Source organism: Ranitomeya variabilis, chromosome 5, assembly GCF_051348905.1.
Source record: "Ranitomeya variabilis isolate aRanVar5 chromosome 5, aRanVar5.hap1, whole genome shotgun sequence".
NCBI classification, from domain to species: Eukaryota; Metazoa; Chordata; class Amphibia; order Anura; family Dendrobatidae; genus Ranitomeya; species Ranitomeya variabilis.
In genome coordinates, this window is record NC_135236.1 from 260,567,083 (window position 1) to 260,591,312 (window position 24,230).

At 42.2% G+C, this 24,230-nt stretch overlaps 1 protein-coding gene across 3 annotated transcripts in view; it reads right to left on the reverse strand.

Annotated features, from left to right (window-relative positions):
• Positions 1–24,230, reverse strand: part of VPS13C (vacuolar protein sorting 13 homolog C) — a 391,739-nt gene that overhangs the window by 47,022 nt on the left and 320,487 nt on the right. For all 3 annotated transcript variants that reach the window (XM_077264165.1, XM_077264166.1, XM_077264167.1), the window contains 9 exons: positions 18,299–18,368; positions 18,060–18,171; positions 13,114–13,227; positions 12,062–12,201; positions 4,255–4,336; positions 3,551–3,664; positions 3,334–3,409; positions 2,855–3,018; positions 1,067–1,112 (listed from right to left, as the gene is read on the reverse strand). In XM_077264165.1, the coding sequence (XP_077120280.1) occupies positions 1,067–1,112; positions 2,855–3,018; positions 3,334–3,409; positions 3,551–3,664; positions 4,255–4,336; positions 12,062–12,201; positions 13,114–13,227; positions 18,060–18,171; positions 18,299–18,368 (918 nt within the window). The remainder of the gene's footprint in view (positions 1–1,066; positions 1,113–2,854; positions 3,019–3,333; positions 3,410–3,550; positions 3,665–4,254; positions 4,337–12,061; positions 12,202–13,113; positions 13,228–18,059; positions 18,172–18,298; positions 18,369–24,230) is intronic.

Here is a 24,230-nt window from a genome sequence, read left to right on the forward strand (position 1 = left end):
TCGCGTTTTTTCACTATAAAAACGCGATAAAACCTCGAAAAAAACGCTCACATTAAGCATCCTATTAAAAGAATGCAATCCGCATTTTGTATGCAGATGCTGCGTTATTTTCCTGAGCGGAAACGCATTCCGGAAAAAAATGTAGCATGTTCATTAATTTGTAGAATCGCGGGGACTCCGCACACATAGGAATACATTGATCCGCTTACTTCCCGCATGGGGCTATGCCCACCATGCGGGAAGTAAGCGGATCATGTGCGGATGGTACCCAGGGTGGAGGAGAGGAGACTCTCCTCCACGGACTGGGCACCTAATTGTTAAAAAAAAAAAGAATTAAAATAAAAAATAGTGACATACTTACCTTCTGATGGCCCCCGGAGTCCTCCCGCCTCTCAGCGGTGCATGCTTCGGCTTCCGTTCCCAGGGATGCTGTGTGCTTAGGACCTGGGATGACGTCGCGGTCACGTGACCCCAGGTCCTTCGCACACAGAATCCCAGCCGCCGCGTGCACCGCTGAGGAGATCGGGTGACATCGGAAGGTGAGAATAACCATTTTTAAAAAAATGTTAAATTATTTTTAACATTAGATCTTTATACTATTGATGCTGCATAGCCAGCATCAATAGTAAAAAGTTGGTCACACTTGTCAAACACTATGTTTGACAAGTGTGACCAAACTGTCAATCAGTTTTCCAAGCGATGCTACAGATCGCTTGGAAAATGCTAGCATTCTGCAAGCTAATTACGCTTGCAAAGCGCTAGTGTTTAGCCGGAATACGCATGCCAATTCCGTATGCGATATACCCACGGCAGGAGTTGCGGAATTTCTGCGGAAATATCCGCGGCAATTCCGCAACGTGTGCACTTAGCCTAACAGGAACTCAACCTTTCTACTATTGAAAAATGTTTACTGGTGTTGTGCACAAAGTACAACACCATAAGTTGAGCAGTTGTGATCATATTTTCTTTTTGCTTTTATCTGTGCTACCACATCAAGAACACTCTGCTTTATATATTACAATATTTAAATATAAGTGCTATAACTAAGTAAATGTTGGGTACCTACCTTCTACCGGCTTTGTAATTATTCCAGTCACTCCTCCCACTACACCCTAAAAGACAGAGATTTCATTGCATGGAGCAACAAATATAGTGTCTGCTCAGATCAAGCATTTTTTTGTCACTATGTAAACAAGACAGTAAATAGGTCACTGCCAAAAAAGCTACTTCCCCCAAAATTACCAACACAATTCAGATACTCCACCAGAACTTCAGACACATTCTCTAAACAAGAGAAAGTCGCATGTTTCCCTTGCTATTGCTCTGAAAGTTGTTCACTATGTTCACGTCAGATGCATCTGAGACCAAAAGATCTTCATGAGTCAATAACAAATTTTCTTTATTTTTTTAAGGAAAAAAAAAAAAGAAATAAGTCATACTAGAATTTAAGTGTTCATCTTAGAATGCTAAGGCCCCGATTAATCACTGCCTTTTCGCCCGTTTTTGTGTAGTTGTGTGTGTTTTGTGCCTTTTTTCTTTCTTTGCACCCAATTCATTATCCTAGTTGTGCCTTTATTTTATATGTGCTCACCCATTTTGATTTTTTAGTTTTCCACTTTGTGTAGAAAAATATTTAGAATTGAGAGTCTTCAGTGGTTGATACGTTTTAATGGCTAACTGAAAAGATGGTAACTAATTGCAAGCTTTTGAGACTACTCAGGTCCCTTCATCAGGCATACCAAGGCATATATCTTTCCTATACCACTTTGTGTACAGAGTCTAGGAATTTCAGAGGTTTTCTTCTGCCGATTTTTAAAAAGTCACAAAATTTGGCGTAACATCAACCCTCCCTGGTGTATTCTTGAGTATGCCAAATCATTGTGCAATTTTAGCGACTTTTGGGGTAAAAGTCGAAAAAACAGGTCAAGACAGGAAAAATGTACTGTAATTTTTTTACTTTTCCCCAAATTCATGAATCGCATGCACCATTTTGATTAATTTGGCACAAAAAGCAGCAGCTAATAGTAGGACATAAAGGAAAGTGACTTAAAAAACACAAATGTTAAAGCGGGACAAAAAAGATCTACCATGTAATAGTTTGTTTTCCCTTTAGACACAGCCCGCTTAATGCATTATACAGTCGTCAATTATTTTAAAAGACTAGCACAGTATTTCTCAATTCCAGTCCTCAAGACCAGAGATGAGCGAATATCTTCGGTTCCCTCCATAGTCGGCAAGCTATAGTGCTCACCGAATAAGCTGAAATCGGGAACCTGGCTAACTGGAGAGCTCCCGATAACCAGCTGTTCCGAGCCGCATCTGCATGTGTGACAGGCACAACACACGCATGGAGAGCCCAACAAACAGGCTAACCATGCATATGTGTTGTGCCTGTCACACAGCCGCGACACATGCAGCTGCGGCTCGGAACAGCTGATTACCGGAGTGCTCCAGTTAGCCGGGTTCCAGATGCAGCTTATTCGGTAAGTGCTATAGCTTGCCGAATAAGCAGGGAGCCGATGATATTCGCTCATCTCTACTCAAGACGCACCAACAGGTCAGGTTTTCAGTATTTCCTTAGTATTGCAGAGGGGATGGAATTAATGCTTGAGCAGGTGATGAAATTATCACCTGGGCAATACTATGGACATCCTGAAAACTTGATCTGTTGGTGGGTCTTGAGGACTGGAGTTGAGAAACACTGGACTAGCATATGTTATTACAATTTTACTTCAGCAAAAAGTATGGCCAAATTTGGCTAGCCCCAGAGTGTATGAAAAATTTCAGACCTGTGACAATCCACCAAAAGCTGAGACAGCTTCTATTTAACATTTCTTTACCCTATGATACTTACCCGCAATAATCCTTTTCCTCCTTTGGCTAGACTGTCTCCAAAATCCTTTGGCTGTCGGCCCATTTCTTCTCTCCTCTTCTGCTGATATTCTTTATCCATGGTGATAGCAGCCAATCCCTTCCCCACAGACCCAGTGATACGTGAAACCACTCCGGCTGCTCCCCCTGTATTTGCAAGATTGGTGTTTGGTTAAGGAAGTGGAATGCTAGTAAAGAATCCCCAATAAATAATGTAAAAAATAATCCATTTGAAAAGCAATCCCAACTACAATACATACATGCATTCCTAAATACATACAGTTGCAAGGAGTAGTCAATATAAATGGGATTTTGTGATTCATTTGGAGAAACTGTTTCTTAGATTGGCGATATGTTTGGAGGTATTACATTTTAGTTATGTTTAAAAGGTATTTGCAAACCACAGAAAGTTTGTAAATTAACAAGCCGTACTTCCAAACTAAACCACACAGGATAACTCACCAACTGTATGCCCAAGTAGGCTCTTCACACCAATTACAAAGCCTTCTGCAAACTCCTCAGGTCCCTGCACAGCCCCCTTCAGAAAGTAAAATTACATTCAGTGCTAAAAATGGCTGAATAATATACTTAGAGTTCATTTGGATCATTTTAAAGTAAACCACATAAATAATTTGTCAAATGAAAATACAGATTTCTTTTTAAAACTCAAAGAACTCACTTGGAAGGGTTCATAGAAGAAAGCCTCTACTCCTTCTGATAGTCCTCTTATTAGGCCAAAGGGGTTTCCTAAAACGTCCAAGCCCAAGACAAGGACGTAAAGCTGCTTCAGGAACTGCAGAACAAATACCAAAAAAACCTAAATTCGCTGTTAAGATATGTGCAAGTGAGACCAAAATAAACATAAACTAAAAATTAAACTTCCAACCCACGGCCAAGATCTTTCTCATATTTAAACTGTACTCAGACATACGCTTACCTTGAACAACCAGATAAATTCCCCAGCTTTTTAGAGTAACCCATTACATTTCATAACTTTTTAAATAATCTTGTCATTCTATCTTAGAGCCCAATTTCTTCATTAAAAAATATCCCACACCCTCGATCCACGATACATACCGGAATATTCACAGATACTGGCAGGTGACTGTTACTCAACTTTATGTGTAGCACCCTGTCTTTTACAAAGGATGAATAGGACATGGAACAAAACAAGCACTTTTTAATTTTTATGTCAACCCTATTTCCTCATGGAATATAAGCACCCACTCCTACTGTTTACCTTTATTTCGTTTGTTCTATACAAATATCAGTTTGCTTATCCATGTACCATTTTAAATGTAAATGCTGTGGAATATGCTGGCCATACATAATTAAGAATAACCTGTAACGTGTACATGAGTCTTCATAATATGAATATCTCACCTGCTCACTGTAGTGTCTGATAACGAGTTTCATAAGCTGATCTCGCTTGTAGAACTTATATCTTACTTCAAAACAAGCCAGTCTGTGGACAAAAAGGAGGTTGTCACACACTGAATATCCAAGTCATTAGTCTAGAATACTTGAAGGCTAAAATGTTAAGATTTACACATAAATAAAGTAACACATACCTTGCGAAAGTATTCAACTCCCTGGAACTTTTCAACCTTCTCCCACATATCATGCTTCAAACAAAGATGCTAAATGTAAATTTTTGGTGAAGAATCAACAACAAGTGGAACATAATTGTGAAGTTGAACGAAATTTATTGATTATTTTAAATTTTTCTGGAAATTCAAAAACTGAAAAGTGGGGCATGCAATATTATTCGGCCCCTTTACTTTCAGTGCAGCAAACTCACTCCAGAAGTTCATTGTGGATCTCTGAATGATCCAATGTTGTCCTAAATGCCTAATGATGATACATATAATCCACCTGTGTGTATTCAAGTCTCCGTATAAACGCACCTGCTCTGTGATAGTCTCAGGGTTCTGTTTGAAGCACAGAGAGCATCATGAAGACCAAGGAACACAACAGGCAGGTCCATGATACTGTTGTGGAGAAGTTTAAAGCCGGATTTGGATGCAAAATGATTTCCAAAACTTTAAACAACCCAAGGAGCACTGTGCAAGCGATCATATTGAAATGGAAGGAGTATCATACCACTGCAAATCTATTAAGACCCAGTCGTCCCTGTAAACTTTCATCTCAATTGAGAAGACTGATCAGAGATGCAGCCAAGAGGCCCATGATCACTCTGGATGAACTGAAGAGATCTACAGCTGAGGTGGGACAGTCTGTCCATAGGACAACAATCAGTCGGACACTGCACAAATCTAGCCTTTATGGAAAAGTGGCAAGAAGACAGCCATTTCTCAAAGATATCCATAAAAAGTGTTGTTTAAAATTTGCAACAAGCCACCTGGGCGACACCCCAAACCTGTGGAAGAAGGTGCTCTGGTCAGATGAAACCAAAATCGAAATTTTTGGCAACAATGCAAAACGATATGTTTGGTGTAAAGGCAACACAGCTCATCACCCTGAACACACCATCCCCACTGTCAAACATGGTGATGGCAGCATCATGGTTTGGGCCTGCTTTTCTTCAGCAGGGACAGAGAGGATGGTTAAAATTGATGGGAAGATGGATGGAGCCAAATACAGGACCATTCTTTAAGAAAACCTGTTGGAGTCTGCAAAAGACCTGAGACTGGGACGGAGATTTGTCTTCCAACAAGACAATGATCCCAAACAAAGCAAAATCTACTATGGATTATGGAACGTATCCAGGTGTTAGAATGGCCAAGTCAAAGTCCAGACCTCAATCCAATCGAGAATCTGTGGAAAGAGCTGAAAACTGCTGTTCACAAACGATCTCCATCAAACCTCACTGAGCTCGAGCTGTTTGCCAAGGAAGAATGGACAAGAATTTCAGTCTCTTGGTGTACAAACCTGATAGAGAGCTACCCCAAGCAACTAGCAGCTGTAGTAGCAGCAAAAGGTGGTGCAACAAAGAATTAAGTTAAAGGGGCCGAATAATATTGCACGCCCCACTTTTCAGTTTTTGAATTTCCACAAAAATTTAAAATAACCAATACATTTCGTTCAACTTCACAATTGTGTTCCACTTGTTGTTGATTCTTCACCAAAAATTTACATTTGGTATCTTTATGTTTGAAGCATGATATGTGGGAAAAGGTTGAAAAGTTCCAGGGAGCTGAATACTTTCGCAAGGCACTGTAAAAATAACAAACCTTGTAATATAGATTAGAGAAATCCGCTTCTTTCTTCTCCTGGACTGATCTGTCACTCTCAATTCATGGGTATAATCTTTATTCAGTGAAGACAGATTTTCCTGTTACTGAGATAGTAGATGACAGTTGGTGCTTTTAAAAGTCTATAGAACGGAGGAAGAGGGAGAAACTGGAGGCAGACGCAGAAGTTCTACTGCAAGTTCTCCTGAAATGACAATTACAGTTTTCCATAGAATTCTACGTGCACCAACCTACCTCAGTAGTGAGAATGTCTGTATTTACTGTAGAGAGATTTTACTCATGAATTGATGTGAATTCTTTTCTGCCCAATGATGACAAAAGTGATGCCTTTTTATTGGCTAACCAGAAAATAAAATGTTTGCAAGCTTTCAGAACACAAAGGCTCCTTCTTCAGGAACACTACAGTAGGACATTTGTTCAGGGGGTGGGAGGTGTGATGCCGCCTACAGATAAGCCAAGGAAATCAAATTAGGCATTTTCTTACAAATCCTGCCTGAAGGAGCCTTTTCTGGTTAGCCAATAAAGGTATCACTCCGAGAATACCTTTGTCATCATTGGGCAGAAAAGTATTCACATCTATTTTTCAAGCTAACACGGTACCACAATATAATTTGTTATTGTATATCATACTCATGAATTGAGAATTCTGAGAATGATCAATCCAGAAGATGAGAGAAGAGTATTTCTCTAATAAAATATTTTACAAAGATGCTTATTTTCTTATGTACTATTGATTTATGAAACAAAAAAATAATAAAATGACGGTTACTACTCCCATTCGCTATTGGTAACATCATCTATGTGTACATATTTTTGTTCTTATTATGTATAGTGTCATGGTCTTCCCCATTCCCTCTTGTATCTCTGCCAACAGGTTTTAGAATGATTTGAAATGATGGTCAATTCACTAACTTTAAGGAGGGTTAGTCTTGGGCCTGTTACTCAGCACGACGACATTATAAGTAAAACTTCATACGCTTCACACTACTTTATCAGAGATGATGGTTAAAATTTTAACTTTAACTGTTAAGGGTCTCAATTCAAACATTAACATGTGAAGTCCTCAACGAACTACGCACACACCGTACAGACATACGGTAGTTTTTCTACAGGAAACTCACTTAAACCTGTACGGGAACTGCAATTTTGCTAAACATTTATACCCAACGATATATTTCGCATCCCCCATCCTAGGAAAAAAAGCAGGAGTAGTGTTTATGATCTCTGGGACATGTTCAAATTTTATCAGCAATTACTGACCCCAAGGATAGATATATTATACTTTAAGGGACATACAGAGATGTCCCAATTATACTATGCAATGTATATGTGCGTAATATCTCACAGCTTCCATTCCTAAATGAGGTGTTCTTAAAATTCTCATGCCTTTCTCCATCTGCTTGGATAATTGCAGAAACTGTACTGTTATGGATAAGACTATAATTTTAAGAAAACAATATGCAAGACCTTTTGTGTATTAATCACCCTACAGAAAAAAAAAACTTTCCTTTTTTCTCTCCCCCACATAGAACACACACCAAGATTGATTATTTCTTTGGAAATTTTCAAAAAACAAAAGACTTTGATATGGGTGTGACTTAATGGTCGGACCATGTACCCGTGACACTTGCCCTTAATCAAACATCAACTCAGACAAAAACAGGTCATTGGAGGATTAATGAAACCCTCCTCAAAAAGGTAATTTATAAAGACGAGCTGGAAAAAGGAATAGCTGACTACTGTGAGATTAACAGGGACTCCATTCCTAAATTTTCCGCTTTGACTGCAGCTAACGGTTCTATACATAAAGCATATGCCTTGACCCATTCATGGAGTGATGGTGAGGAATAGGGAATGTAAATGATCCCTATTTGCAGATTATGTTTTATTGTCATTATCACAATTCGTTATTACCCTCCCCAATTTACATACGCTATTGGGTCATTTGGGCAACTATCAGGCTACAAAGTAAATAACAGCAAAACCGAGGCCCTTCCTCTCAATATCCCAGCTAGCTCGTTAGGCCCAATAAAAGAAAATTACAGCTATAGGTGGAAAGATGACTCTTCAACATACCTGAGGATATGATTTACAACCAGATACAAACCTATATACCAACATAATTATCCTCATATATTCACTGAATTTAAACGATTACTTGTTATGTCAATGGCCTTTCGAAATCGTGGTTCAGAAGAATCTCAGCGGTAAAAATGACCCTACTCCAGAAGGTTCTCTACTTGTTTGAACCCCCCCAATGAGTGTCCCTTATAAATCCTTCAATTCATTTGGGGCCACAAAAGGCACAGGATTAAAAATCAAATTGTACTTGCGAGTAAATTAAGGGATGGACTGGGGGTTCCTGATGTTGTTAAGTACTATTGGGGAATTCACTTACGTCATATCCCAGCACGGTCTAACCTCAGAACATTTTCTAGGTGGATGGAGGTCGAGAAGCTTTACTTAGCTCCAATACTTCCTAACTCTTAGCTCTGGGGGACCTCTTGTAATGAACTAGATTTTCCTATGCTGGGCCCAATAGTCTTTACCAAGACAGCATGGGACTTGTGTTATAATAAATTCTCACTTATTTCCGAGCACTCTCCTCTGACCTCATTCTTGTTTAATCCTGGGTTGCATGATAGTCTGATTAATAACCAGGCTAAACCATGGTTTAATAAACAACTTTTTTGCTTCGTGGATATAGTTGATAAACATTCCAGTATTCTATTACCTTTCAATAGCTTATGCGCTCATTATAATCTACCTTCCAATCTCACTATCGATATTTGCAAATCAGACACTTTATGCACTCCCTTTTTTCAACTCTCAGGGTATCTCTGTGTCAACCAATGGTCTGATTTTTGCACATCCAGATGACCACTAGAATTTTTCTTACATGAAGAGATGGGAACAATTTTTAGAGGAATATCTTTCTCCCTGTGACTGGCAACAGATATGGAGAAATGCAGCCAAGACATCTACATGTTATATTTTCAGGGAAAACCAATATAAGCTACTTATGTTTTAGTATCATACTCCCTCTCACACAAATTTAATCCCACCATCCCTAGCTGCTGTTGGAGGTGTGGAACATCAGATCAATCCCATATGTTCGGAAGATTCCCAACTCTACAAGGGAACTGGGAAATATCAAGTCCCTTATTTTTAAAGACACTGGCCTGTGGATCCCTTTAGATCCAAAATTTCATCTACTTAATATCCCACCTTTTCAACTGGGCAGTAAAATTAAGCAACTTCTACTGCACATGGCGACAGCTGCTGTGTATCTGATAGCCTGCAAGTGGAAGTCTACTCAATCCCCTCCAATTAATGAACTTCAACTACGAATACAAGATGTTAGAGGTATGGAATACCTTACGGCTTTGCTAAATAACACAATGGAACGTTATGGGGTGGTGTGGACTTTATGGGTCACACAATGGGTTCAAGGAGACCATTAAAGATTGTAGTTGCAAAAGGTGATACAGGTTAGCTAACGGGAAGTAGTTTTTTTTTTACCCACCCATCCTTATTTGTCAATGCCCTGTCAGGTCTTTTAACCTGTGTTTATGCAGTGTTTTAAAACAAAGACTTCAAGTGTAGATTGCATTTCTTTTGGATGATAATTATCTTGGTTGATAGAAGTGGTATATATTGTTACTGTTTTATTCTAAGTGCTTTTGGATTGTGTGTTTTTTTGCATGTCACATTATAGGAAATTTTATACATGTATATATATTATATAAAACGGTAATTTTTTAAATTGCTTTTATTTCTATGTATACCACTTGCTAACATATGAGAATAAGGAAAAGTGAATATAGTCACTTTAAGAGCACGTAAAAAACACATGAATCTCCAGCTGTTTATAGTGTAGTATTATGATATTAGTGTAGTAATTATAGCTGTGCTTGCGCACACATTTAAATGAAAATAATCAGGCTTTATGTGGGACTTCTATAAGACTCTAGTACTATAATACTATTGATCTTAACATGGATGAGAAAGTGAAACAAAAAAAAATCATTTTGGAATTTGTGTGTATTATTTAAAAAAAAAAAAAAAAAAAAAATCAAGTTTATTGCAAAGGCTAAAAACCCCATCAGTATAATGGAACTGAGAAGAATATCCATAAAAACTATTAAGAAAGGAAAAAAACTAAATTATATCAAAGTTTTGCAGCATTGACCCTGCTTTGTCTGGAGTAATAAGTGTTTAATTGAATGGCTGGAGCGCCACCTAGTGCCATAAGTCTATTTAACAGTTGCTCACTATGTTTACTATTCCTGATGAAGCCGTGTATAATGCTGCACAACTCGCAGTTCGGCTTCATTGCTCTTTTTGTGATGGATTTATGGTTGTTGTGCAGAGTTCTCATACTTTCATGGCATCAGAGTTCTCAACATTACTCATCGTTAAAAAAAAAAAATCAAACAGACGTATTTAGCCTTTCTGTTCTACTAACGTCTATTCTTTGTCAAGACATGGGGAAGAATACCTTTATTACAAAAATAGAACAGTTTATAAAGGCACAGGTTTTTGTATATTTATGTGCTTTCACATATACAGATCACCTGTACTTCTGTGTTATTTTTTACCTCTCACATGTATAATACTAGGTCTGCAGCAGAGGTGAACTCAGACAGAAGAGGGCCCCTGTGCAAGAAGAGTATAAGGGTCTTTTACCGTTTAATAGCTCATCATAATGCACCCCTTTTTGTTAATAGCTCATCATAATGCACCTCTTTTTGTTAATAGCTCATCATAATGCACCCCTTTTTGTTAATAGCTCATCATAATGCACCGCTTTTTGTTAATAGCTCATCATAATGCATCGCTTTTTGTTAATAGCTCATCATAATGCACCCTTTTTGTTAATAGCTCATTATAGTGCACCGCTTTTTGTTAATAGCTCATCATAATGCACCCCTTTTTGTTAATAGCTCATTATAGTGCACCGCTTTTTGTTAATAGCTCATCATAATGCACCACTTTTTGTTAATAGCTCATCATAATGCACCCTTTTTGTTAATAGCTCATCATAATGCACCGCTTTTTGTTAATAGCTCATCATAGTGCACAGCTTTTTGTTAAAAGCTTGTCATAATGCACCTTTTTGTTAATAGCTTGTCATAACGCACCCCTTTTTGTTAATAGCTCTTCATAATGCACCTCTTTTTGTTTATAGCTCATCATAATGCACCTCTTTTTGTTAATATTTCAACATAATGCATTTCTTTTTGTTAATAGTTCATAATGATGCACCCCTTTATGTGTCTTTGCTGTGGAATTAGAAGTGGGCCGCAATACCCTTTGCTCCCCTGTGTGGGTACAAGCTGCACCAATAATGCTGTTGAGCAACCAGATTTCAAACGTTTTCAAGAATAAGAGGACAAAAAACAATATATTGTTTCTTTTTCTTGTATGTGATAATGCATTCCCACCAGTGAAAAAAAAAAAAAGGAGAAGCCAGCACTGCTTATGGTCAGAACGCAATACAAATGGTGCACATGCACCTACTGAATTCTAACTGTAGTTCAAATATGAGACATTTAGCAAATAATTGATCAATTCTTTGAGCTACCCCGCCACTTCACGGCAATCTCATAATGGGGCAGTCCTACTCTACGTATTTTATTAACATTGTGCCATTACGGCCTCCTAGATGTATAAAGAGTATAAAAAGAAAGACACCATTACTTTACTATGACATGCAAACTGTACCTGGAGCATTTTCAGAATCACTCCCTTGGTGCCAGGAAGGACAAGCGTAGGTGAAGGCCGATCAGGTCCTGTGCGGACATATCAGATCTGGCTTCCACACCTCCAAACCAGCACCAAAGTTAAAGGGTGAGACAGGCTGGGACACAGCTGCAAAATTAACTAGAGCTTAATAGATGCTTACTATTTCAACCAATGATAATATGTACCCCTCCATCAGATTATAATTAAAAAAATAAAAGGAAATTTACTTGAAAACGAGATCATCCACATCAGTAAGTGTAGCTCCAATGCTCTTTAAAAGGAGGTTGATAGAACTGATGGCAACAATTTCATTATCCTCTTTGTTTGACTGTTCCCCTCCGGATCCCAAAGACAGACTCAAATGTAACTACAAACAAAAGCAAGAGTTGTATATAGCAAATAAATCATTAGAAGCGTAATAAGCAGTCATGCGCATATAAATGAATAACATCACTTATGCCCATTATATAACCTGCATTGTGCATTTGTAAACCGTTTTTCATCTCTAGTTTTCAATTCTTCGTATTAGTAAAAAAAGAGACCAGCTGCTATGATATCTCAGATACACAGTACAAAAAACAGAGAGAGAGTCCTGATCTTTTTCTCTAGAAGATGTTCAGAAGCAGCAACACCATGGAAGACATTATCCAACAGTACTGAGCTGTGTGGCTGTGAATACAGCACTAGGGTGAAATACATTTTCAGAAAACTGCAGCACAAACTGCAGGTGTTTCCAAGGTTTCTCATTGTACGGAGTACTTTTTCTGTAGAGAATAAGAAGTTGTGTGACACCTCACTGTGCCAGCAGTCCATATTGACAGATTTCAGCTGTTCTTTTCAAAAAGGATGGAGAGTTTAGGAGGCAGAGGGGTGAGGAAGAGGTAGCTGAGTCAAGAAAGAAGCTTATTTCTCTGATAAGGCACATTGCAAAGTTTATTATATTCACTTGTACTGATTTATGCAGCTTATTGAATACACAATTACAACCAAGTTAAAAATACGTCATTAAAAGTATCATCTTCCATTCAGTTGCCACAGAGAAAAGCAATCAGCTTTGATCTTAAACCCTGATTTTTGAATAAATCATTGCACAATTAGGCAGTATTGGGTGAAAACCTCTGTGGAATCTAATCAGAAATCATTTGGTTGTCACCCATCTTTCTAAATAACTGCTGATAACAAGAAATACTCGAAAACAAGAGAAACAGAAAAGCTTTATTTTGAAAGAAAATTTTTGCATCAACAACCTTGAAAGAAATGCTAATATTCACAGGCCTACCTTCACAGGAGATATGTGGAAGTGTTCAAAGAAGCTTGGGGTGCTAATATCGGTCATGGAAGATTCCATCAGCTCTGTGTTTAAGGCATCTACATCTTTCTGAATGAGCTTTGTCTGCATTTTAACAAGAGAAAACGCATAAAGACTTATGATCATTACATATTAAGCAATTTCCATGTATCAAGGAAAATCACTAATAATTGCACATAACTGCAGTTAAATCTAAAATTATATTAGAAATAAATTATATTTAAAAAAAAAAAGCATGGCTTAGTGCTGCAGCCTCCTCTTTGGAAAGCAAAGGCTGAAATTCAGAGCTAAAATCCACAACATAAATTGACGTACAGTTTAAATTGAGTATTTTCCCTCCACAAAGTAGATGAGAAATGCAAAATCTCATCTACAATCCTAATAATGTAATATATAGCAAATGTTCCTAAATGAAGATCTACTACCTGACAGCAGAAGCAAGCAGGAGTTTAAGACATGTCTGGTAGTATCATGGCGCTCCCTGCTCGTTTTACTAGGGCTTCCCTTCCTGCATATAATGACTCCAGGGAGCCAGAATCTCTAAGCAACAAAAAAAGGTAGACCAATGTATACCTGCCTGGTAGATGGTAAAAGACACGCTTACCATACCCTGGGAGCATGAGGCCCTATGAATGCAGAATGGAAATACTAACAGCTTTCTGAAAGAAGTTATATCTCCACTCAATGACAAGGTAAAAAAAAAGTTATGGTTTTCAATCACATTGCAAAATTAAAAAGCATCAAACAAAGCAAAACCGTTTTAAATGCAGTAAAAATAAATGATATTGTGATTACTTACACCAGAGGTCCCAAACACATGGCACCTGGGCTGCATGTGGCACCTTGGGCTACTTCATGTGGCCAGCAGGAACCAGACCTCCCTGTGATGATGGGGCCTGGTCCAGGCGGCCGCTGATGTTTGTGCTACTTTTCAGTTGAACGTGCGTAAATGAGCACACATTCAGTTGAGATGTACTGCGGCACAGAGACTAGCTATCTGCGCTTCAATACCAGTCACCGGCCAATTAAAGACTGGCAACTGATGTCAGCATTTCGGCACGGGAAGGAGGACACTGCCATGTGCTGCCCCAGCTGTGAAGGAGAAGAGGACGGTCTTCGCAGAGGGAGCGAGGTCAGTTGAGAGGGATCATGTCATACATATACACACATATCCACATACAGTAGCTTGCAAACGTATTCACCCCCTTGGCATGTCTTGTGTTTTGCTACTTCACAAACTGGAATTTCACTTTTTTTTTTTTTTTTTTGAGGGTTTGCATCAGTTCATGTAAAGAACATGCCCACGACTGTGAACATTTGGCTTTATTTTTAATTTTGAAGCAAACAACAGATAGGACAAAATAACTGAAAATTTCAGTGTGCATAACTATTCACCCCCCTAAAGTCAGTACTTTGTAGAGCCTCCTTTTGCAGCAATTACAGCTGCAAGTCGCTTTGGATAGGTTTCTATGAGCTTTCCCCATCTTGCCACTGGAATTTTTGACCATTCAAGGTAAAACCGCTCCAGATCCTTCAAGTTAGATAGATTCCTCTGGTGAACAGCAATCTTCAAAATTCTGACCACAGATTCTCAATTCGATTAAGGTCTGGGCTTTGACTAGGTCACTCGAAAGCATTTAGATATTTCCTCTTAAACCATTCGAGTGTTGCTTAAGCAGTATGCTTTGGGCCATTGTCTTGCTGAAAAGTGAGCCTCTGTCCCAGTATCATATCACTGACAGACTACAAAAGGTTTTGCTTAAGAATATCCCTGTATTTCGCACCATCCATCTTCCCCTTGATCATTTTCCCTGTACCTGCTGCCGAAAAACATCCCGACAGCATGATGCAGCCATCACATTTTTCTGTGGGGATGGTGTTCTTGGGGTGATGAGCTGTGTTGGCTTGGCACCAGACATGGACTTTTCATTGTGGCAAAAAAGTTCAATTTTGGTCTCATCTAACCTCAACACCTTCCTCCATACATTTGGGGAGTGCCCCACAGGTCTTTCGGCAAACACAAAACGAGCCTTACAATTTGTGCGTTTTTTTCTGCCCACTCTTCCATAAAGTCCACCTCTATGGAGTGTATGGCTTATTGTAGTCATATGGACAGATACCTCAGTCTCTACTTGGGAACTCTGCAGCACCTTCACAGTTACCTTTGGTCTATGTGCTGCCACTCTGATTAATGCGCTCCTTGCCCGCTAAGAGCTTTGGTGGGTGGCCCTCTCTTGGAATGTTTGTTATAGAATCATAGAATGTTAGATTTGGAAGGGACCTCAAGGGTCAGTGTCTAATCCCCTGCTCAATGCAGGATTCACTAAACCATCTCAGACAGATGTCTGCCCAGCCTCTGTTTGAAGACTTCCATTGAAGCAGAACTCACCACCTCTTGTGGCAGCCTGTTCCACTCGTTGATCACCCTCACTGTCAAAAAGTTTTTTCTAATATCTAATCTGTATCTTCTCATTTTAAGTTTCATTCCATTGCTTCTCGTGTTTCCAGGTGCAAATAAGGATAATGATCCCTTTACACTGTGAGATCCCTTCAGATATTTGTAAACAGCTATTAAATCTCCTCTTAGCCTTCTTTTTTGCAAGCTAAACATTCCGAGATCCTTTAACCATTACTCGTAAGACATACCCTATTTTTCGGACTATAAGACGCACCTAGGTTTTAGAGGCGGAAATTAGGAAAAAAACTGTAGCCAAAAATTTGGTCAATTCTGTACTTAATATCCCCTATCCTGTTATATATGGTCCCCTCGTCCCCATCCTGATACACATGGCCCCTTCATCCCTACCCTGGTATGCATGGATCCTTCATCCCTATCCTGGTATGCATGGCCCCCTCATCCCTATCCTGGTGTGTATGGCCCCCTCATCCCTATCCTGGCAGGAATGAACGCCCTCATCCCTATCCTAGTATGCATGGTCCCATCCTTATTCTGGTATTCAGGGCCCACATCTTGTCCTACTGTGCATGGCCCCATTCCTATCTTGGTATGCAGGGCCCCCATTTCCTCCTAGTATGCATGACCCCAATCTCCCCCTAGTATGCATGGTCCCATCCCTATTTTGGTATGATTGGCCCCCATCCCGGTCCTGGTATGGATGGCCCCACCCTTATAATTGATCCCATCAGAAAACAATTAAAAAAACCCCAAAACATCACACTTAGATTCCCAGCACTCCCTTGCAGCATCTTGTTCCGATGCCAGCAGCTGCTTTATGCTTGTAAGCAACGCATGACAGGGATATCATGCACTGCTCACAGAGCACAGCTGCCAAAATACTCACTGCTCCCTACGCTGGGACTGTGAGCGCAGAGAGTATTCATTGCTCTTCAGTAAATGAAGAGAAATGAATATTCACCTCTCACTTATAAAAGGTGTTCAAAGTGCTGTCCATTGTGTTGGATTGTCAATGCAACCCTCTTCTCCCACTCTCGACAAACTGATAGCAACATCGCAGAAGAAATGTTAGTCTAATGGGGTCAGATTCCTTGTAGGAATGCTCGGACCTGACACCCATAATGTGGTGGTGCACCATCTTGCTGGAAAAACTCAGGGAACGTGCCATCTTAAGTGCATAAAGAGGGCAACACATCATGATGGTCGTCGTGGGCCAGTTGAATGGCCACCAAGGTCTCCCGATCTGACCCCCTTAGACTTTTATTTTTGGGGTCATCTGAAGGCAAATGTCTATGCTGTGAAGATACAAGATGTGCAGCATCTGAAACAACGGATACTGGAAGCCTGTGGTTGCTTTTCTTCTGCGGTGTTGCTATCAGTGTGTCAACAGTGGGAGAAGAGGGTTGCATTGATAATCCAACACAATGGGCAGCACTTTGAACACATTTTATAAGTGGTCATAAACTTGTAAATAACTCATGAAAGAATAAAGATACGTTAAAACCAAGCACACCATTGTTTTTCTTGTGAAATTCTCAATAAGTTTGATGTGTCACATGACCCTCTTCCCATTGGAAAAAATAAAGTTGGATCCAAAATGGCCAACTTCAAAATGGCCGCCATGGTCACCACCAATCTTGAAAAGTTTCTCCCCTCCCATATACTAATGTGCCACAAACAGGAAGTTGATATCACCAACCATTCCCATTTTATTTAGGTAAATCCATATAAATAGCCCACTGCGTATCTACATATATAATCGCCAGTTGGGACTTCTGGCCGCTGTCCCCGAATTCCATACACGTCTCCGCATGCGCGGGAATAGCGGTGACATGTATGTCACTTGCGCAGGTGTAGTTCGTGGCCGCAAGCATGCGCAGTAACAGCCACAACTGCGCGCTCTAATACACAGATGTTAATTTCACCGCACTCCCGATGCGATATCATCGGGCCTAATTCTAATATGTGTGTGTGTGTGTGTGTGTGTGTGTTTGTGTGAGAAGAGTGACATTGGGACCAGGATGGGGTCATTACTGCAAAACAGGGATCAGGATGGGTCAGTACTGCAAGGTGAGAACCAAGATGATGACATTACTATAAGATGTTGGTCAGAATTACTATATGGTACGAATTGTAAAACAATATTACTATATGTGATTAATTGAGGGCCACAAAAAGAAAACTGTAAAAATAAAAATAAAGTATGAAAAAATATTTTGGCACTAAAAATACTGTTTTATGTATAAACTAAAGAATATAAAAAAGTGCACATTTGTTATCACCGCATCCGTAATGTCCCATGCTATAAAACTGTACCTTAACCCATAAGATGAATGCCATTTAAAAGAATAAAATAAATATGCCAAAAATGTTAAAAAAAATGATCAAAAGGTATACAGAAAAAAAATATATGGTATCACCAAAAATGTATGCAAAGCATGTGCCTCTTCAAAATTGTTTTTTTTCCATGTGCGGCCTGAGTTTACGAACCCTGACTTACCCGTTGTTTCTCAACTTCTGGAAGGCTGGAAGGAGTGAACAACCCCATGATTGCTGCTAGAAAGCCTTGGTCAATCTTCAGAGCCATACACTGGATGAGGACCATGAAGTACCTTTACAGAAACATATCAACATGAACAAGAAAGCTGAAAATCGATTTGTAACAAAATAATTTGCAATGAAAAACAAGTTTCTGTTGTAAACCCACGTCACACTATTTTTCCCAGGTTATGTACTTACTTAAACTGCATGACACTACTAAATTCATTAAATCTTGTTATGATGCTGACATCAATAAATGGCTTTGGTTCTGCCAAGACAAAAAAGAATTTGAAGAAATTGGATCCTTGAAGAACACATCCATAAATGACTGATTTTAATCAGTTCCCTGCATATTAATGGACAATACAATACAAGACAAAATGCCTACTTCAGCCTAAAAAAATAACAAAATCTAACAATTCTGATAGTTAAGGCCTCTATACATGTTTCTAACAATTCTGATAGTAAAGGCCTCTATACATGTTAGACTAATGTCGGCCGAACCCACCAATATTGATGGAGTGGGCCATCAGCTTAACGTACAGTGGGCATGGAAAGTAATCAGACCCCTTTAAATTATTCACTCTGTTACATTGCAGCCATTTGGTAAATTCAAAGAAGTTCATTTTTTTCTCATTAATGAACATTCTGCACACCATCTTGACTAAAAAAAACAGAAATGTAGAATAATATTTATTAAAAAAAGAAAAACTGAAATATCACATGGTCATAAGAATTCAGCCCTTCCTAGACCAGGCCATCCAGCCAAACTGAGCAATTGTGGGAGAACAGCCTTGGTGAGAGAGGTACAGAAGATCAAGCCAAGATAACTGTGGCTGAGCTCCAGAGATGCACTAGGGAGATGGGATAAAGTTCCACAAAATCAACTATCACTGCAGCCCTCCACCAGTCAGGCCTTTATGGCCCGACGGAAGCCTCTCCTCAAGACTAGTGATGAGCGAATATACTCATAGGGAATCCCCACATGTAATCAAGCTGGCTTAGGCTACGTTCACATTTGCGTTGCGTCGGGCGCAGCCGCGGTGACGCATGCGTCATGTGCCCCTATATTTAACATGGGGGGCGCATGGACATGCGTTGTCTAGCATTTTGTGACGCAAGCATCATTTTTGGCGCAACTGTCAGGGCGCAGACAACGCTGCATGATGCAGTTTTTTGGCGTCAAAAAAATGAACGCATGCGTCACAAAACGCTGCGTTGTGCATGCGTTGTGCATGCGTTGTGCGTTGCGTCGCCGACGCTGCGCACAACAACGCAAATGTGAACGTAGCCTAACAGATGTAAATCATTCAGCTGCGGCAAAGAAAACTAAATCTCAGAGCTCTAAAAAATACTCGGAGGACACCTGAGCGTGCTCGGGAAATCTCGAGTAACGAGTATATTCGCTCATCACTACTCATGACATATGAAAGCCCGCATAGAGTTTGCTAAAAAAAAATAAAAACACATGAAGGACTCCAAGACTATGAGAAAAGGAGATTTTTGTGTACTCACCGTAAAATCTCTTTCTCTTAGCCTCTAATTGGGGGACAAAGGACCATGGGTGTTATGCTGCTGTCCACTAGGAGGCGACACTATGCATAATCTGAAAAAGATTAACTGTGGCTCCTCCTGTGCAGTATACACCCCTGGACGGCATCAGCCTTCTCCAGTTTTGTGCAAAAGCAGTAGGAGGAACGTAACATGAATAACATAATTATGCCTGTAAGAAGGCAACTATGTAACATGAATAACATAATTATGCCTGTAAGAAGGCAACTATGTACGAGCTCAAGAAAACAATATGAGAACTCAACAGGTACAACGGCCCGGAAAGGGCAACAGGGTGGGAGCTGTGTCCCCCAATTATAGGCTAAGAGAAAGAGATTTTACGGTGAGTACACAAAAATCGCCTTTACTCTGTCGCCTCATTGGGGGACACAGGACCATGGGACGTCCTAAAGCAGTCCCTGGGTGGGAAGCAATGGCCGAATATTGTGCAGACAGGCCCCTATACTTAGGGCACCGCCGCCTGCAGGACACATCTACCCAGGCTCGCGTCCGCTGAGGACTGGGTATGAACCCTGTAGTGTTTAGTAAACATGTGTAAGCTAGTCCAAGTGGCCGCCTTACACACTTGTTGTGCCGAATGGCCCAGGAGGCCCCTACCGCCCGTGTAGAGTGTGCCGTAATACCAGCTGGAAGAGGAGAATTCTTAAGGCGGTAGGCCTCTTGTATGGTGGATTTGATCCACCTGGCAAGGGTAGCTTTGGAAGCTGGCAGACCCTTGTGGCCGCCTTCCGGAAGGAGGAAAAGAGAATCAGACCTCCGGAAGGACGCAGTCCTAGACACGTATATACGCAATGCCCTGACAAGGTCAAGCGTATGCAGAGCCTTCTCCACTCTATGAACCGGAACCGGACAAAGGGATGGTAGTGAAATTTCCTCATTGAGGTGGAAGTCGGACACAACCTTCGGAAGGAAGGATGGGACTGTACGAAGAACTACCTTGTCCTGGTGAAAAGCCAGGAAGGGCCGTCTGCGGGAGAGTGCTGTCAGTTCAGACACCCTGCGTAGCGAGGTGATTGCCACCAGGAAAACCACCTTCTGGAAAAGAAGATGGAGCGGGACCTCCTTAAGGGGTTCGAAGGGTGGTTCCTGCAATGCTGTCAGGACCAGGTTGAGGTCCCACGTTTCTAGTGGTCATCTGTAGGGGGGAACCAATCGGGAAACCCCCTGAAGGAAAGTCCTTACTTGCGGCTTGGTAGCAATGCGCCTTTGAAAAAGCACTGAGAGGGCTGACGCCTGGCTCTTAAGCGAGCCCAATGACAGCCTGGCCTCCAGACCCAATTGGAGAAAACCAAGTACTTTGGGTAGGGAATAAGGGAGTGGAATCTGGTCACGAGATTCGCACCAGGTAAAGAAAGCTTTCCAGGTACGGTAATAAATCTTGGCAGAGGCTGGTTTCCGTGCTCTGATCATGGTTCCAATGACGTCCGTCGAGAGCCCTGCCTGGGTTAGAACCCAGGTCTCAAGGGCCACGCCGTCAAATTGAGAGCCCCTGAGTTCTGGTGGTAGAACGGGCCTTGTGATAGAAGATCGTGGCGGTCGGGGAGACGCCAGGGGGCGTCTGCTGTGAGTTGTACGATGTCGGCGTACCATGTGCGTCTGGGCCAGTCCGGTGCAATTAGGATGGTTGGAACTCCCTCTTGTTTGATCTTCCTCACCACTCTGGATATCAGGGGGAGAGGTGGAAAAATATACAGAAGCTGGAACTGGGTCCAGTCCTGAACCAGAGCGTCTGCTCCGAGCGACCGCGGATCGTGTGTTCTGGCCATGAAGTTGGAGACCTTGGCATTGAAGTGGGATGCCATTAGGTCCACATCCGGGGTCCCCCAGCGGAGACAGATCTGTTGAAAAATTTCGGGATGGAGAGATCACTCTCCCGAGTCTATTCCTTGTCGGCTGAGGAAGTCTGCTTCCCAGTTGTCCACACCCGGAATGTGGACCGCCGAAAGAACCGACCCTGTGTCCTCCGCCCAGCGGAGGATGTGTGACACGTCTCACATCGCCTGGGTACTGCGGGTCCCCCCTTGGTGATTCACATATGCCACAGCCGTGGCATTGTCCGACTGTATTCTGATGTGAGAGGCTGCCAGTAAGTGATGGAAGGCCCTCAATGCCAGAAGGATGGCACGAATTTCCAGGATGTTGATGGGCATGGTCGCTTCCACTGTGGACCACTTGCCCTGTGCCCTGTGGTGTAGGTGCACCGCCATCAGGCTCGCGTCGGTGGTCAGAACCTTCCATTGACCTGTGAGAAAGGATTTTCCCTTTGCTAGCGAGGTTGGCTTGAGCCACCAGTGCAGGGACCTCCTGGTTGACGACGTTAGCTGGAACTCCCTGTCGAGAGAAAAGGGATTCCTGTCCCAGGACTTGAGAATGGCTAGTTGGAGAGGTCTGAGGTGAAACTGGGCAAATGGGACAGCTTCTATTGCTGCTGCCATCTTGCCGAGGACTCTCATGGCAAACCGGAGAGATCGAGGGGGTTTGCGGAGGAGGGTGCGAACTGCTAGTCGGAGAGCCAGTGCCTTGTCCTTGGGAAGGAGCACTAGACCCCTGGAGGTGTTGAATAACATTCCCAGGAAGGTCAGGGACTGACTCGGGGTTGGTGATGACTTTTGTAGGTTGATTAACCAGCCCATGCGACTGAGAGTATCGGTTGTGATTGAGACGCTGAGCTCGCAGTCCTTGAAGGTGGGAGCCTTGATGAGTAGATCGTCCAGGTATGGAACGACTACTATGCCTCTGGAGTGCAGGACGTCCATGGTGGCTGCCATGACCTTGGTGAACACTCTGGGAGCCGTGGCGAGTCCGAAAGGGAGAGCCACGAATTGGTAGTGGTCCTGGCCTATTGCGAACCTGAGAAACCTCTGATGGGCCGGTGCAATGGGTATATGCAGGTATGCGTCTCGTATGTCTATGGAGGCGAGATATTCTCCCTTCTCCATGGACGCAATGATGGACCGAAGGGACTCCATGCGGAAATGACGGACCCGTACATTTTTGTTGAGCTGTTTTAGGTCTAGTATGGGCCGTACGCTGCCTCCTTTCTTGGGAACTACGAACAGATTGGAGTAGAACCCTCGGAAACGGTCGGTCGTGGGTACCGGTACTATGACTCCTGCTTGAAAAAGCGAGGAGACCGCTTGGTGGTAGGCACGAGCCTTGGCTGGCGGTTTTGGGGGGACAGAGAGGAAGAATCGGTCTGGTGGGTTGGAGGTGAAGTCTATTTTGTATCCGGAAGACACTAGTTCCATGACCCACCTGTCTTCTGTAATAGGCAGCCAGACTTGATGAAAGAGCAAAAGTCGGCCACCTACTGGTGTGGTGTCTTCCGGAGTCTGTGAGTCATGATGAGGAGAAAGTCTGAGATTTTCCTCCTCTGGGCTTAGGCTGGCCTGCTTTTGACTGCCAGGTCTTATCCGACCTTTGCGTCGATCGTGAGTTGTCCCTGCGTGGGGAACGGTTACGATTTTGTACTGGACGTGAGACGGACCAGCCGGAGGAATTCCGAAAGGATCGGAATCGAGTTTGGTTACGCTTCTTGTAAGTGCGTTTAGGTTTCAGTTGGGGAAGAGAAGTACTCTTACCCCCGGTGGCGTTGGATATCATAGTGTCCAACTGTTCACCGAAAAGTCTCCCACTGAGGTAGGGGAGGTGCGTGAGGGACTTCTTTGAGGCTGCGTCTGCTTTCCATTCCCGCAGCCTGAGGATACGCCGAATCGTGATGGCATTTGATGCTATCCCCGCTACTCCCCTTGCTGAATCCAGAGCTGCTTGGAGCATGTAATCTGCTACAACTGCTATTTGAACCGCTTGGTCCGACAGCTCAGGAGCGGATGCTTGGAGAGCTTGTAAATTCTTTGCCCAGGCCAGAATGGCCTTGGCAGCCCAAACTGAGGCGAACGCGGGAGCCAGGGATGCCCCTGCTGCCTCGAAAATTGAACGAACCATGCGTTCTACCTGCCGGTCTGCTGCGTCCCTGAGGGTTGAGCTATCTGGCAGTGAAAGGAGGGTCTGTGCTGCTAGCCTAGAGACTGGGGGGTCCACTTCAGGTGGATCTGTCCATTCCTTGGTGTCCTTCTGTGGGAAGGGGTACCTCGCCTCCAGATATTTGCGATTAGCAAATTTTTTCTCAGGCTGTGAGAGCTGCTTTTTAAGGATCGCCTTAAACTCTGGGTGGTTAGAGAAAACCTTAGGCGGCTTCAGAGGTCCTTCAAAGGAAATCTTATGTTCTGGGGCCTCTGGTGGCGGATCAGAAATGTCCAGCACCCGATGGATGGATGAAATTATGTCCTCAACTAGCGCTGTATTGCTAGGAGGGATTGGGATCAGGGACCCCTCCGTTTCTCTGTCTGAGTCAGAGTCGCAGATGCCTTCCGAATCCTGTGTATCACTGAGGCGTCCCCTGCTGAGTGGGCTGGGGAGGAGGCCTTCTCTGGTCGGGGATTGCGGAGATCTGCATTGTCTGTCCCTGGAATGGGACGGTCTAGATGACCTGGAGCTACGGTGTCTCTCCCTAGAGGGGGATGACCGTGTGCTATGGGATGACGCAGATGGACTTGAT